The following is a 16,429-nucleotide window of genomic DNA, read 5'->3' as shown; positions in this document are numbered from 1 at the left end:
AAGAGCCCGGAGATGCCAGCGTGACTGAGCAGGGGACATGGACCGAATGGAAGAAGTATTACAAAGTGCAGCCTTGCCCTCAGGCAGTGACACGTCTTCCAGCAGCAGCTGGGCAGAGCTGAGCTCACCGCTCATATCCTGAAAGTCTCCTCCATAAACATGCCCGTCCCCTTGTCTGCAGAAAGGCGGCTGGAATCCGGAGGGCAGAGGGCTGTCCCCCCATGCTGAGAACGAATCAATATCCGTCCCCTTCTGCAGGGTCGCTGGAGCTCTGCTCTGCCCGGGATTCAATTACAGCGGTGCCGGGGGTGATTGTTCCCGTCCGTCTGGAATGCAGGAATTTTCAGCTCCGCGGTGTCCCCCAGGCAGAGCGCTGGGCCTTCGAGGAGCTCAGCCTGTACAAAAATGAAGGGCTGCCAGGCTCTGCAAAGAGCAGCCACGGTGCAGGACTGAGAGCTGAAATGCTCCGTGCAGCGCTGGACCCGGAGGTGGCAGGGGACAGGACAGTGCAGGCAGGCTCCGATGGACCCAGCTGGACGTGGCCATGTGCATCAGCCCGGACTTGCAGAACCTCTTCCTAATTTCAGTGCCCAAAGCTCTGCCAATTATATCAGCCTTCTTCAATGATGCCTGGGCCTCACCCGGCTGGAGACTCGCTGCTAGGCCAGGCAGAAATTAGGAGGCGAGTGTCTGTAAGAGTGACCGTCCGCCAGGTATGAACTTGTGTCCCTTATTAGATGCAGCTCAGTGACCTGAGTCAAACCCCAAGGTCTGCAGAGGTGAAGAGCTGCTGCATTAACTCACTGATGTTCCCCCCATTCTGCTCACGCCAAAGCTAAAAGCTCATGCTGTTAAGATGGATAATCTTCCCGCTGGAAGGAGTGGGCCGTTATTTGCTCCTTTTCTAGTCTGTGTTGTCACCGTGAGGTGGGAAGGTTGTGACCTATAAGACAACATTTTTGGCAGTGCCAGGGTAGCACCAGAAATGCACACACAAGATTGCTTCTGCCGCTGCGATGACTGCAATGGAAAAGCAGCTCAGTCTGGGCCGCTGGTGGGGAGGAATCAGGGTCCCAGGGGCTGAGGCGCCAGCCCAAGATGCAAGAGATCTAGGATCAGCTCTGGTCCCTGTCATGGATTCCCTCAGGCAAGCTGCTTAACCTTTCTGCAACTTGGCTCTCGCCCTGTTAGAGGAGATAAGCCTTCTCTGTGTCAGGTGTGTTGCGAAGATGCATCCATGAGTGCCAGAGGCCGCTCCGATGCTGTGATATCAGGGTTTGTGTAAGCACCTAAGTAGATGGCTGTTAAGTGTCTCTCTGACCACTGAAGCTCTGCGAACAACCAGTGAAAAGAAGCAGAAGTATGTTTAAATTGAGAAGCAAATCTGCAGACCTCAGCTGCTAAAAGCAAACACAGTTTCTCCATCCAAATCACTCTTTAAAAAGAGCCAGACAACAGGCTGTCTGTGGGAGCCCTGTTCCAGGTGTCCAGGCAGAAGGAACCTTTGCAGCAAGAGGGCGACTGAAGCAATGACTGTCCTAGTCGACAACTTGAATCAGTTAGAGCGGTGGAGGGTAGGATTAGTTGGCAATGGTTGACCTTTGCCTTATGTACCTGATGGTGCAAGAGGTGGATTGAACTAGATCCCAAAGACTGACCCATTGGGTCCTGACTCGTGGCCAAGGGCATCTTTGTCTTGGATGGCAAGTGGCTGCACCATCTAAGAGGGATAAAGTATCAGATCATCCCAGATGCACGCACCAGCTGCTGGCAGGCATTCACTGTGTAATGGCCACAGAATTTGACCTAGTGCTCCCAGATCTTGTTTCAGCTCCATCACCTCCCCATGTAAGAAATATTTCCAGTGTCCACACGGGCAGATTTCACAGGAGAAGCCAGCTGAGGACAGGCATGGTGTGGGCATTTCAAAGCTCATTGCGTTTGCTTTGGTGTGGGTTATGGGCATTAGCTATGGGTCCATGCTTGGATTCTGCCCCTGGGGAAGGAGCACTCGTGGGCAACAAGATGCTGCTATTTCAGAGCAAATCTTCCTTCGTTACCAAACTGAAAACAACAGCCAGCAGCAGAAAAGACTTGGCAGGAATTTCCATCCCAAAAATTCATCGTCATCTCATCTCCTCGGCTGGTTTGAGGCCTTTCATAAAACCATCAGTGGCTGTTCTTCAAGCGCACCTTGGAGGACCTGTTATATACAGCCATCGGGATTAAGTAACCCTTTGAAACAACAAAGTAGTTGATGAGTAAAAGAAATCACAGCAAAAGCCTTGTATGGACAAAAGCAACAGAAGAGCCTGTGTTTCGCACCTGTTCAGCATTTGCAGCAAACCTCCCTTGCGGCCCCGGCCGGGGGGGTCTCAGTATTGACCTGACGGGGGCAATCTCCCAGGGATGAGAAGGTTGCTTGTTTTCTAGGTCTGTTCAGTTCCTGGCATTGCAGCTGGAATTAAAACTGGGGCCTAAAAGCACGAGCCTCTCCTGCAGCAGTTCCCACCTTTTTTCCAGGGCAGTCCCGTTCCCAGTCGGTCCATGACTGGGTTTCCAAGCCAGTCCCAATCACTGTAATTGAATTAGATGAGGCTTTGCAACCTCATTTGTTAAGTCCTTCGACCGCATTGGGGGTCATGACCTCTTATTTGGGAACCACTGCTGTATTGCTTGCACTAAAAATGTGTGGCAGGCTTCTGCGCCCAGAAGTGGGAAGGACTCTGCGGCTAACACGGGGCTACGGGGAGCGGGAGATGGATCACGCTGATCCTCTTTTGGCGGAGGCTGCCTGAAAGGATGCTACTGGTGGTGCCGGATGTTATGACGTGGCTCCGTGGCTGTGAAAAACATCAAGAGCTCCTTCCCTACGCAGTGCAGTGGTTGTCATTGAAAAGTCGCCATTTGCCCTCACTTTTATTTCCCAGTCCCGATGTGGATGGAAGGAGAGTGAATAAGGCGGCAGAGGTCCTGCCAGGAAACCCTGCCCATTCACATAGCGCGGCCCTTCCCTGGGCCAGGGGCCATCTCCTTGTGCATTTGCACAGCGCCTGGCACAACAGTGTCCTGGTCCATGATGGGCTTCCTGAGGGCAGTCACTCATGGGAGGCCTCGGCTAGACTTGGAGAGGAAAGGGGCTGCATCTCGTTCCCAGTCTCCTGCATCATCCAGTTATCCCATCCCACTGTGCTGAGAGCAATGAGGGACGCTGCATCGCAAAGCTGTGCTGATAGCAAACGTTGTCCAGCCCACAGAACTGGATGGTCCATACGCTGGTGTTGGTGGTTGGCGGAGGCCCTAAGACGTGGGCCCTCATCTTGCTTGATCAGGGCAGTATGCTGAGCAGCCTGGGGAGGGCAGTCCCCCCCGGGGCATCTGTTTGCTGGATGTTCCCTTTGAGGCCCTCCATGGTTTCTTGGAGGGTTCGGAAGGGTTTAGCCTAAGACACAGCATTTTACCGAGGTAGCTTCAAAGATTCATTCTGGTGTTTCCGCTCTTCCTGTCAATATTTGTGCTTGTGAGAGTCCAGCGGAGATGGGGTGAAAGCCCTGGATATCTCAGCTCATCTGTTTATCTCCTGGCCGGGATCTCCGCAGGATAACATCTGCATACCGTTGGGCTGTGCATCGCTTCCTTCTCGGGCAGGAAGGTCGCACTGGCTGCCTTCTCTTGTGGCGTGCAAGTCCGTGCTGGCTCTGTCCGGTGTCACAGGGCTAGCAAGGTGTCATGAGAAGCGGTGTCGTGCAAATAAGAAGAGCCTCTTTTGCAAAGTCCTGGAGCGGTGCCTGTGACCCGAGGTCCCATTATATTTTCTCATTTTTACATGAAGGGTTTTGGTGGCTAAATCACTGCCGAAATTTGACTATTGTTGAAAAAAAATAGCACTTGGCTGAGTTGGGGAAGTGGTCCAAGGGGAGGCGCCCAGTGCAGACAGCATTGAGGATATGAGTGGAGGGCAGGGGCTCCCATAAGAGAAGGCTGAAGGTCCTAGCAGGAGATGAAGGGCAGACCAGGCTCCCAATGTGTCCCTACCTCCTTTCCGCCCAGCACGCTCCCTGGGAGTATAAGTAATATATTCACTTATTCCCTGGGTGTGTCCAAGGTTGACAGGTGGCCTTTTAAACTTCCTAGCCCCCGAATGCCCAGGTGGCCCTCCTGGTCCCCCTTGTGCTGGGGTAACTCTTGCCAGCAAGTCACCCATTTCTTCTTCCTGCCCCTACCCTCACTTTTTTCTCAGATTTCGAGCAACCCTTTATCAACAGACCGGAAACGCTCCTCCTCAACAAGAAAGAGACCACCCGAGTGCCCTGCTTGGTGTCTATCCCGGACCTCAATGTCACGCTGCACTTGGTAGGAGGACCTGCCTGTCCCATATGAACTCTCTCTGCTTTTATGGTGTGTTTTAATGGGCTGAGAAGAGATGGAGTAGACACTGCCAGGGCTGGGAAATGCATGGGACAGATTTTCCATGGAAAGTGCAAGCCACTGGCTTCCTCATTCAATGTGCTGGCTGGAGCGGTGCTGACCAGGCCCTTTGAGCCGTCTGTGAAGCCTGGCCCACAGGTTTCCTGCTGGATCGCTCTGGCCCACTGAAGCTGTAAAATCTTTGTTTAATGCTATTTCCCGCTCACATCTACCCCTGCGGTCGCTGCTGCCGTGAGCATCGAGATCTTCAAACGCACTGGGTGGCCAGCGTTCCCGAGAGACCAGGGGCTCCTCATTCAAAACAACTCTATTCTCAGCCTGCTTTGTGGCTAGGCACAATGGCATGACATCCTTCCAGGATGAGCCATGTTATTGTGCAAAGGTCTCCTGGGATCCTCTGGGGGCCGGGGGCCTTCCCCTTGCCCAGGCAGGCCCCCATACAAGGTCAGCACTCATGGCTTTGGGGCTTCTGCTTGGGACATCAGTGGCAGCTTCCTCCGCTATCACCATCCTTTCCCATTCCTGGAAGACTCAGTCCCATCCCGCTGTGTGTGGGATACACAATCTGTCCAGGTGACTTGCTGGGCTGTTGGGGCTCCTAGATGGCAAAGACTTGGAGGCAGGAGGAGGGCAGAGGTCCAGTGTGGTGTATTGCTGCATGTCTCCCACTCCCCCAAGAAACACTGGTTAGTTCGCATGGAAGACAAGGAGAAGCAGGGGGTGAGAGTAGAGAAAGATGCCACTCTGCTTCCGGCAGATGTTGCAAACGGTTGCTTTCTTTCCAGCCATCCTCAGACCTCTACCCCGATGGGAAGAGCATTCTCTGGGACAACAAGAAGGGGATGCTGGTCCCCACTCACCAGATCAGGGACTCCTGGCTCATTCAGTGTGGAACCACCATTGACAAGAAGCTCTTCAAGTCCAATTTCTTCATTGTCCACATCACAGGTAGGCTGGTATCCGGCGCCCTTTGCCCTGCTGCGCTGAATTCCTCAATCCTAGCGAATCTGCATGTGGACACGCGCACAGAGCTGCCTGGTATTTCCTTCACTCAGGAATGGCTTCTCTTCTCACCTTTGTTTTATCAGGGAATGAACTGTACGACATCCAGTTGTTTCCCAAGAAGGCCATGGAGCTGCTTGTGGGGGAGAAGCTGGTCCTGAACTGCACTGTGTGGGCTGAGTTCAACTCCGGAGTGCACTTCCAGTGGGATTATCCTGGGAAACAGGTACCTCAAACACCCTCCTGCCTCCCCCCAGCTGCTCCCCATACATTCAGTCTCCACACTGGTGCTTCGCTGATGCTGGTGGTGTTCTCAGGCCAGGAGGCGATGGCTGCTGGGGCATGTGATGTCCAGGGTCAACTTCCATCCTGTTTTCCACTTTTTCGCAGCCAGCAGGGAGTGGGGTGCCAGGCAGTGAGCTCCCCCTCCTTGGCTGACGGTGAGGCTCAGATCCCAGTTGTGGCCACCCTGCCTGGCTGAGGCCTGAGCATCCCGTTTAGCTCATGCAACTAGGATGCTTCCCAACAAGTGTCCCTCTTTGCCATTATGCCGCAAGAGCCCATGGAGGAGGGAAATTTTGTTCCCTCCGCTCCCGGGAAAGTCAAGCCATCCTTTTCTGCCTCTCTCTGGCAGCCTGCAGGTCAAGTGCCAGTTTTGTTTCCACAGGTGCAAAACCACTGCAAACCTCCTTGACTTGAGTAGGGTTATTTGAGCTTTTCAGGGCTGCAATGTCCAGCAGAGTGCCTGCGTCTGTCAAGGGCAGCGGAAGCTGCTGCCTCTCTCGGCTGTTCCCGTTGCAGCGGCCTTGCCATGCTCCGCTTTACCTTGCATTTTACCAGGGCTATTGTATTCCATTGGCTTTGTTGTACATCCACTTCAGCATTTTAGTGAGGTTAAATGTGGGAGGCAGCAGGGCAGGGAACCTGTGACCTCCTTCCTTGTTGAGACACCCACCCATTCTGGTAGCTCCTGTCTAGCTCCTGGTAAGATTAAAACAGCTGGCAGATGCTGGGGTAGAACAGCCATGGACCAGACTTTGTCCTGTAAAACAGTACTCAGTGGCAACATCGCTGGTGAACTTCAGAAAGTTAAAAACACAGCAGGGTTCCTGGTCTAGTTATTCACCGTAGGCCTGTTACAAGCCTAGACCCGTAGGAATGGCTCGCTGCCAGGCTGAGCAGGTCCCGAAGGATGGAAGCAGATAACAGAGCTGCCCATCTTTCAAACAGTGGGTTGGGGAGAAGCAACTGGGGAAGGACTTGAGCCCTCCAAGCTATGAGTCTGCTCCTGATGAAACCCATCCAAACTGCTTCCATCACCGCATCTTGTTTTTTAACCCTCTTCTTTCTACCCACTCCAACTGGCAGCTGCAGCGGGCCGCCACAGAGGTCCCCGAGAGGCGCTCCCAGCAGACGCACACGGAGCTCTCCAGTATCCTCATCATCCAGAACGTGAGCCAGCAGGACCTGGGGAATTACAAGTGTGTTGCCAGCAATGGGGAGCAGATATTCCAGGAGAGCACAGATGTCATCGTGCACGGTACAGCGGATGTTCCCCGTGTCCCAGGCGGTGGGGGTCGGGGAAGGTGGCAGGGAGAGACAGCCTGAAAGCAGAGTGAGAGATCCCAAAGCAAAGGACGAGCTGGGGGCTTCCTGCACTTCAGCACTGAGCTGGCAGCTCGGTGTTCGCAGTTTCCTTACACCCCAGCGAGGGCGCAGCTCTGTTTCCACACACTGACTAGCATGCACTCCTAGCACTTGTGGTCCTGCCACGCGTGGCTGACTCCTCGCATTGGTGACACCTCGGTAGAGCAGCTGGATGGTCTGTCCTCTCATGCATCTCCTTTGCCTCCCCTGGTGCCTACAGAAAAGCCCTTCATCAACGTGGAGTGGAGGAAGGGCCCCGTGATCGAGGCCACGGCAGGAGACGAAGTGGTGAAGCTGCCGGTGAAGGTCGTCGCCTACCCACAGCCAGAGTTCCAGTGGTAACGCACCTTTCCCTGCCTGCCCCTCCTTGGTACCCGCCTGTCATGCCAGCACGACTGCGGAGGGAGCGGGGAGGACTGGGGCTCTTGAGGATCTGGGGATATCCCTGTCGGGAAGAGAGATTTCCCTCCAGCGCTCTGGGGAGGCAGGAACTGGCTAACAGGATTGACTGAGAGATCCCAGCAGTTGCCGCTGATGGAAGCGCTCTCCCTTGGCTCAAGCCCAGGCAGCTGGCAGCCGGCCAGGGAAGAGAGCGCTCCTAATGGGTCCTTGGAATCAGCCTTCTGGTTTTGGCTGCATCGGCTCTCCCATCCCTCGACCTCCTCTGTCCTCGCCGCCCACGGCCCCCCACACACAGGGCAGGTGGCTACTTTGCAATGTTGTGCACCTTCCTCCTGCCCGGGAGGGAAGCAGGGTGCATGCTGAAAGCAAGTGGCAGAGATGAGGAGCTGGGCACTGCTGCGCTGCCCAAGGGGCTGAGCAGAGCTGCATTTGTGCTGCTCCTCTCCCGGCTGGGCAGCTAGGGTCATTGTTGTATGGAGGATAAAAGCAGAGGGCCTCATCCTGCACTGCCAGGCACCCTGCTGCCCAGGCCTCCTGGTGCTAGAGTCTATCCCTCCAAGACAGCAGAAGGCCCCTCCTTTGTTTCCTCAGGAAAGTGGGGCTCCCAGTTGTAGCAACAGAAACCCCCAGCCTGGAGCATGCCTCGGCGGGAGCGTTCCTCTGGGTGCATGCGTTTTCTCTCTGCCTTCCTCAGGTACAAGGATGGAAAGTTAATTCCCAACAGGCAATCTCAATATTCGATGCAGATCAAGGACGTGGCGGAGCAGCACTCTGGGATGTACACCCTGGTCCTGAGGAACGGGCCGGCTGGGCTGGAGCAGAGCATCAGCCTCCAGCTCGTCGTCAATGGTAAGGAATGGGAAGGCAGCGGGCGGCCAGGGGGCCTCCTGTCCCTGGGGTGTCTTCAGGGGGTTCGTTGGCCCTTTGCACTGTTTCCCAGGGAGACAGCTCTGTTTTGGAGCTGTCACCGCCTTCCCCAGTCCCCTGAAACACCTCCTGTTGTGCCAAGATAAGGACACCTGGCATTTTCAGGGTGGCCTCATAGATAGAGCATTGGGCTGGGATCCAGGAGACCTGGGGGCCTCTTCCTGGCTCCTCCACTGGCCTCCAGAGGCTGGTACTTGCAACTTCCTTTGCTCCCATCAGCAAATCACTCACCCAGTCTCCACCCATGTTAATTGACTGGAGTTAGTCCAGGGATGAGTTAGAAACCTCCTGCATCCCTTCAATATGGAAACAACACGTCTGAGCAGGGAAAGGTGGGGCAGGAGGAAGGGACCCCGTTGTTGGGATGGTCTGGTCCTGCTGAATGTGCCGCTTGAGAGGGCCTGAAGCTGCTGTGATTCATCAGTGATGTCCCATGGGGGAAGGATTCAGTTGTGTTGAATATAGCTAAGTGCAACCTACCCTGCAGCACCCACCCCGCACCCACCTCCACATTTCAGAGGTTCAGGTCCATTGCATCAGTTCACCACCCAGCCAAGAGCCTCCCGGAGCCCCCTGCGGCTGGACTCAGCTGCCGTGAAGCCCAGAGAGGTCCAGAGACCCATCTTTTAATAGAGCAGGACAGGGAATGGGTCATGTCTAGAGGGCAGCTCAACAAAGGGGCAACCAGGATGGTGCCAGGTGACGCAAGCGGCTGTTCTGCTGATTTCAGTTCCTCCGCACATCCACGAGAAGGAAGCATCTTCCCCGAGCATCTATTCCCGCCGAAGCCATCAGGCCCTCACCTGCACGGTCTACGGCATCCCAGCACCCGAAACGATCCAGTGGCAGTGGAGGCCGTGGATGCCTTGCCGGATGTTCTCCCGACGCAGCCTGTAAGTCCTGTTCCTATCCTGGCTTCTTGAGGAGGGGACTGGGCACCCAGGTCCCTGTCAGATCACTCAAGAGAAGCTCCTGGGCCAGGAGCAGGCTGCCCAGGGAGGTTGTGGCCTCTCCATCCTCAAAGGTTTTTAAGACCCAGGTAGACAAAGCCTTGGCTGGGATGATGTAGTTGGGGCTGGTCCTGCTTTGAGCAGGGGGTGGACTAGATGTGACCTCCTGAGGTCCTTCCAACCCTCATTTTGTATGGATCTGATTCTGTGACCCTCAGAGCTGGGCATGGCGGACAGGGTGGGGGAGAGTGGCTGTTGGACAACTCTTTGGTACATGGAAAGTGGTGTTGTCTACGACTTGGAGCAAGAAAGTGAAGAACCCAGGGCTGCTTAAAGTCAATCAGGGTTGTTAGACCTTCTCAAAGAAATCCTGGGTCCTGAAAAGAAATGGTGAGTTCACAGGGTTAGATCCCGCCGGGCATTGGCCTACGGCTTGCCCCCACCCCGAGGCGATAATTAGAACGGGCCACAGTTAAAGTTCAGCCACAAGACTGTATTTAAAAGATAATAGTGACAACAACCATGGAAGGTTAACCAGTATAAACAGACTACACAAGTATACAGAGAATAACAGGAAACATAAAATCAACAGCGCTCGCTCCCGTCAGCACTCTCCCCAAGGCAGGCTGTCGCCCACTGCCCTGGCACAGCCGTGCAGCTCTTCTTCCACTGCCCCCCGTTCTCCCCCAGTGAAGATTTCTGTACCTTTCCCACCGGGGACTCGGCACGTCACTGGAAAAGGGATAAATTATATGTTACCCACTCCTTCAGACAAAAGGTTCGGGATGTACTTCAGGCCAAATTCGAGATTACTCTGCTGTCTCAGAGTATCGTCTCCCACGGCCCAGGCTCCCTTCTCAACTCCCACCACCTCACGTGCGCCCCACCTCACAGCACTGGACCTTACTCATACACAAGATTTCACACCAATTTTTGTTTTTTATTAATACATTTCGTGTTCCAGGTTAAATCAATTCCGAATCACATCGATTGAGCAGAACTCAATCGTTCCAAAAACCATATCAATGGAGCAGGCAGAACTCAATCATTCAAAATATCACGTATGGCGCTACAACCAGCGAGCATCCTCCATCCCAGGCTCTCACCCTGAGACTTTAGAGATTCCCAAATCCATTGGCAGGCATCCTACATGCAGACCCAAGCCTGGAGGTCTTGCAATTCAGATGCCCCCACTTGATCTGAGCCAAAAATCACCAACTTGGGCATGGTATTTGCCCAATCCTCGCACACCTCTTACACCGCAGTTCACACACCTGCTCACACACACCTCAGCTCTCGCACCCTTTAACCACACCACTCCTGTCCATCTCATGCACAACCAATCATGTGGTCTCACGGACTGCAATCACCCATCAATCCCACGGTGACCGCTCAGGAACGTAGGTGAGCATTGCAAGCTTTCCCACCGAAGAGGTGTGATGTAACACGAGGTGCTCCTCTTAGGAAAAGCAGGTCGTGACATCGTTAAGGTCGTGCGGTCAATGATTGCAGACCCGTCAGACCTCTAGTCACGGTGTGCACGTGTAACATTTACACCATTATGTAGCACAATAGGAGGCAAGGCTGGGAACCAGTTGTCAACTGGGAGGCATCAGGACTCCTGGGTTCTTTTACTGACCCGCTCTGTGGTCTTGATCTCACTTTGCCATCATTGCCTCCTTTTCACCACTGGTCGGGTGCAAAGCTCCAGGCCAGGATTTCCCTGCCCCTTGCTAAGGCAAAAACTGACACCTGCTCCTCACCCTCTCTTTATTTAAACACTGACAGCCTGTGATGTGCAGGACCTACAACCAGAGCAGTAGGGGCCAGAGGCTGTGCATGCTCAGGCTCTGGGGGCTAGGGGACCCTCCAGTCCTCTCCCCCAGCTCCACTGGCTGATGTAGGCTCTGGAAAGGATCCTGCTGGCCTTTTGTGGCAGGAAAGCGTCTCTGCAGTACAGGGCCTTCAGCATGATGAGTTGTAAAGGTGAGGGGTCTCTGGAAGGCCCTGTCTACACTAGACTTCCTCCTGCAAAATCCCTCGTTGCCCGTAGTCCTGGGTCAGGCAGCCTCATAGGAGTTGCTTGTGTAGCAGGTCCCAGGTCTCTTCATCCCTGCACTATCGCACCCTGCTCAAAATAGATGCTGCGGTGGTCAAATGGCAGCTGGCTCCGGGGGGCTCGCTGTCTCTCTGGTCCCCACTGTGGTTCAAGGGAAAGGCTTTGTGCGGATGCATCCAGAGGGCGAAGCGGAGGCAGCAGGAGCTGGAGGAGAGGGAGAGTTACAGGCCTGGAGGAAATGGCACGCTTGCACAACCACCCAGGCCTCAAAGGCACTGCCGCCAGGGGCAAGGAAGCCAGGGCATTTCCACTAGCACACGAGCGCTTTGTGGCCCTGTCAGGAAGCAGAGGGGCCGGTGAGTTATGAGCACTGTCTCCCAAGGCCGCGGCATTTCTGCTTAGTGCAGCTCCAGAGGATGCAGGAGGCTTCTTCCTGACTTCCTGTTGTTTACACAGATCCCCGCAAAACACCGAGCCCTCTGCCCTGCGCTGCCGGCAGATTCCCCCTCGCCCTTACCCCCATGCACCCACGGAGCAGAGTCGCTCTGCCCTGTGCCCCTTGCCCCTGGTTTGCTCAAGCTGCAAAGCCACCAGCCCCTTCACAGACTGGGGATGCTCTCTGCTCACTCCACCGGCCCCCAGACCCCCACTGCTCCCCCAAGGACACCCTCGTGCCCTGCTCCGGGGGTCTCTAGCCGACCCTCCTCTCCTTTCCACATCGCCCACCTGCCTTTCTTAAATGCACCTGGCAGAGGGCACCTTTGGCTGCCAGGTTGCCCATGAGATCTGGGTTCTGCACTCCTGGAAGATCAAAGGCTGAACAGCCTCGGGCTCCTTCCCCCACGTTGGAAAGCGCCCGGGCCAAGCAGATTCAGTCACTCCCTTCTCTCTTCACTGCCTTCAGCATCTATGCTGGAGACATTTCCTTCGGCCCCAGAGCGGGGTTTTGGTGGACCTGAGCCACCAGGTGGGGGAGCAGAAACATCTGCAATCGCTCCCCGGCAGCGAGCCATGGTGGCATTTCAGCCCTCTGCGCTCTGCATCCAGCTCCAGGGAATCGTAATGTGGATTCAGAGCTCAGCCAGAAACCAGCCTCGGCATTAGTAACTGGCTTTCCTTTCCAGCCTCCTCCTGCTTTCGGAGGGCAGGACAAACTTGTAGCTAAAATAGTGGCCATGCTGGGCTGGTCGCTTCCCTCTCCCTGCCGCAGTGTCTCCCCCCGAACAGAAGTAATCCTCTTGCCTAGCTCAAGGGGTTTGGTGAGACCTGCCCACATGGGGACATGAAGTATTGTAACCGAGACCATTCCCCAGCCCAAAAAGTGTGTTTTGTCCCAGCACAAGGAGCCTCCGGGTCTCAAGCCCTCTGTTTGTCTCCTTCTCAGCTAACACCCTCTCTCCCTTCCCTTTCTCCCCTCCCTGCCGAATTAGCCGCAGTCGGCGACGGGCAGCGAAGCGGCATCAGCGGGACCGGATGCCCGAGTGCAAGGACTGGAAGGACGTGTCGCTGCAGGACGCCGTGAACCCCATTGAGAACATCGAGACCTGGACAGAGTTTGTGGAAGGAAGAAACAAGGTGAGGCTGTTTCTCTAGGTCCCTGCTTGTGATGCAGAGCTCTCTGGTAGTCAGGGCCGGACATGGGCATGGATGAACTGGGTGCCCAGACAGAAAGGGGGCCCCAAAATGGTCATTATTATTATTATTATTATTATTATTATTATTATCCCTGGTGAAGGCGAAGTCGGGGGCGATACTAAAATTTTGCCTGGGGCTGCCAGGAGTCTAGGTACGGTGCAGCTGGCAGTTCAGTTCAGATTAGCTCCCCATCATCTAGCCTGCTGGACCAGCCAGAGCACCTGGGGAAGGCAGCTGGCATGTCTGGGCACCCAGGGGCAGATCTTGGGGGTTTCCACTACCGTCTCCTGTTGCCTCGTGGGTTTGCTGCCAGCCAACAATCAAGCTGTGAAGCAAAAGTCCAAACCAGGGAGAGAGGGGGCCCAAAACACAGAGAGATGCCGGCAAACTAGTTCCCTGCAACCTGATAAACATCTCAAGCCTGTCTCTACCAAACCAACCTCAAGGGAAGGTTGTTCCCCACCACGATTAGGTTCCACCTTATCTCTTCCCCAGAGGCAAAACGCTCTCCTCTGTCCCATAAACCCCCATGCTTTTGCTCTTGGACACAGGCATCACTGCTCAGGTGCAGAGTCCCAGTAAATGAAGTAGAGACCATCAGCTGGGGAAAGCCAGCCCAATGCTGTGAATCAGACACCGACCTACCCCTGAAGGACAGGATAGGACTCTGAATCTCTGAACATCCTGGGATAAGAACCACTCACTTGAGACTCAGTTTGGCGTGGGAGAAAAGCCAGTAAACGGAGGTGGTATGGAACAGCGCTGGTGTGAATGAAAGCGTGGGAGTGCGTGCATGCCCCGTGGAGCCTGAGCCGTTGGCTCCCGCAGCATGCTTCCTCCCTGGAAGGGACTCCACTCCCTCTTTCTGACGTGTGACACGGCCAGGCCCGGCCAGCGCTGAATAGCTGTGTCTTTCCATCCCTCTGGTAGACATAAGTGTCAGAAGTATGTGCGCCCCGCCATGACTAACTTCCTGCTCCAGGCTGGAGTGTCAGGCACCAAACGCGCGCAGAGGGATACAGGCTCAAGAACAAACAAACGCTCCCCGTTTCCTAAAGTCACTTCCTGTTTTCATACACACCTCCAAAGTCCCGTCCTGTTCCAACGCCCTGGCCAGGAATTCATCGCTGTGCCAGAAAGGGTGACAGGCGGGAGGATGCTGCCTGTGACTCTGCTCCAGACCCTTCCCTTCGGGGTTAGTTGTTCATGGATGAAGGACGACGTGACAAAGCGGTGTAGCGGGAGCTGGTGACAGTGGCGGCACCTGGTGCCTCTTAGTGTGGCTTTCATCTTTTCTCTTAGCAGCTAGCTCCCTTGGCTCTTCTCCTCCTTCTCCTGCCCCTTTCCTCCTCTTTCCCATATATTCTTCCCCTCTGCCCCTCCCATGCACCTGCTCATCAGGGGTTATTTTAATGAAATATCCCAAAGGACCTCAGGTGGCGAAACCAATGGGAGCCTCCAAAGCTCTGTGAGAAGAGCACTCCGCTACTTAGGAAAGGAAGTTGTGCCCTCAGATTGTGTTTCTCCTCCGACTCCTTCTCTGGGCCTCACCGCACTACTGGAGCGCTTGGGGTCCTTGTTCATGCTTAGAACATAAAGCATCCCGGCTGCATAGCAGGAGCAAACTATCCTTGTTATAGGAACTTGAATTGGTTTTGCATTTTCTGGTGCTTTTTAGATATTGTATTGTCATAGCTTTCTGCACTGTCTTGTTGCTTTAACTCAAAAGAAGGAACCAGGGGTTCATACCACAGAGCATTTCAAAGGGAAAGTGCTCAAATAACACATCGCTTTGAAGTCCATACCTCCGCGAGGTGAAGAGGGTGGAGGAAGAGCAAATTCCAATCTTTGCTGTCGATGCTATTGTTTTTGCTGGAGACAGTTTCCTCTAATGTTGAGGAACAGAACAGCCGCAGAGCTGTTTACTTTGTGTTGGCTGTATCTTGGCAATGGGAAAAGGGAGCGGCTTTTTTTGAAATTTCTAAATGAAAGCTTGGGATTTACAGAATGCAGAAAAAATGGCCTAAAGCGGTGAGATCCACAGTGTTTTCAGGCCCCTGAACTTCTCCATATGCTAAAAATACTTTAAGCATCTGCTTACTGCCTACTGAATTCAGATAGCCAGTAAGCATGTGCTTAACTGCTTTGCTGAACAGGTCTGCTTTCCTGAATGAGGGCCAAGGTGCCCTTCTGATGTGAGAGGTAACTATAAAATGTAAAAGCAACCTGGTGGGGCGCCACATCTACCTGTGCCCCAGTTACAAATAAGCAGATGGGCTTTTTGTACCCAGATGGCAACCCAAGTCCCACAAGCCTGCATTTGGAACCTGTAAATCTATCCAAGCTCTTTCCTTCTCACTCCTCCTCACCTGTACTAAATAGGTAGAGGGCATTGAGGACCACTGGCAGAGCCCCACACTCTCCAGAGCCCTCCAGAGACTTGCCCTCATGCGCTTGCTGGAATTTAGCACGCAATCCTATTTTTGAGGCATGATTAAGAATGGGATCCTGCTCTTTATCTAATAGCTGTGGGTGCATACACCTGTACTAATTTTCTGGCAGTTAAGCCAACTTAACTTTTTTAAGTTGACTTAACTGTCAGACTGTACACATGTATATGGAGCAGAATCGACTTAAATGCGGTGTAAGATAATACATCTCCTAGGTGTCTTATCTTGAGTCTCATTAGGTAAGTCGACTTAGCTCACAAGATGGCTGTCACCATGTCAAGCAGCTGTACATGTATACAGTCCAACGTGTGTTAATTAAGTTGGCTTAGGTAAGTCACCTTATTTTAAGTCTACTTAATACATGTGTATGCACCCCATATTGGCTCTGCATTGTCAATGGGCATAGAAAGCCAAAAAAGGTATTGCCAGATGCTAGACGGGGAAGATTTGATTTCTAAATGCACAGAAGCCTGCTGAAGACCAAGGGGTCAGTTTTTATACCATCTCTCTTTTTTTCAGAGTGGAACAGCACTTTATGGTTTTTTGGGGGGTGAGGAAGAGGAATTTGCTGTGTGTTTTACTGCTTGCCCTGTGTTGGCCCAAGAAGAGCCTGTCTCCCCGTATCATTCATTCTGACATTTGCTTCCTTTATCAGACCGTCAGCAAACTGGTGATCCAGGAAGCCAACGTTTCCGTCATGTACAAGTGTGTTGCTTCCAACAAAGTGGGCCGAGATGAGCGGTTGATCTACTTCTATGTAACCAGTGAGTACCACAAATATGCCAGGGCAATTTCCATCCCTTCTATGGCCGTCTGTCTATCTGTCTGTCTGTCTGTCTGTCTGTCCGTCTGTTTGAAGGCCCTCAAATAGTCCAGTCCCAGGACATATGTGGCTTTGTAGGTCAAAATGTACACCTTAAGCTCCACCT

The 16,429-nt window shown here is 53.7% G+C and overlaps 1 protein-coding gene across 1 annotated transcript in view; it reads left to right on the top strand.

The window, feature by feature from the left end:
• The window catches only part of FLT4 (fms related receptor tyrosine kinase 4), a 74,488-nt gene that overhangs the window by 37,131 nt on the left and 20,928 nt on the right, over positions 1–16,429 (top strand). Inside the window, exons 4-12 of the mRNA XM_006275369.4 lie at positions 4,241–4,353; positions 5,214–5,376; positions 5,517–5,656; positions 6,799–6,970; positions 7,298–7,415; positions 8,174–8,328; positions 9,137–9,299; positions 12,846–12,990; positions 16,156–16,264. Of these exons, the coding sequence (XP_006275431.3) occupies positions 4,241–4,353; positions 5,214–5,376; positions 5,517–5,656; positions 6,799–6,970; positions 7,298–7,415; positions 8,174–8,328; positions 9,137–9,299; positions 12,846–12,990; positions 16,156–16,264 (1,278 nt within the window). The remainder of the gene's footprint in view (positions 1–4,240; positions 4,354–5,213; positions 5,377–5,516; positions 5,657–6,798; positions 6,971–7,297; positions 7,416–8,173; positions 8,329–9,136; positions 9,300–12,845; positions 12,991–16,155; positions 16,265–16,429) is intronic.

The sequence above is a fragment of the Alligator mississippiensis genome, chromosome 9, assembly GCF_030867095.1.
Source record: "Alligator mississippiensis isolate rAllMis1 chromosome 9, rAllMis1, whole genome shotgun sequence".
In the NCBI taxonomy this organism is placed as follows: Eukaryota; Metazoa; Chordata; order Crocodylia; family Alligatoridae; genus Alligator; species Alligator mississippiensis.
This window is presented reverse-complemented; position numbering and strand designations above follow the sequence as displayed.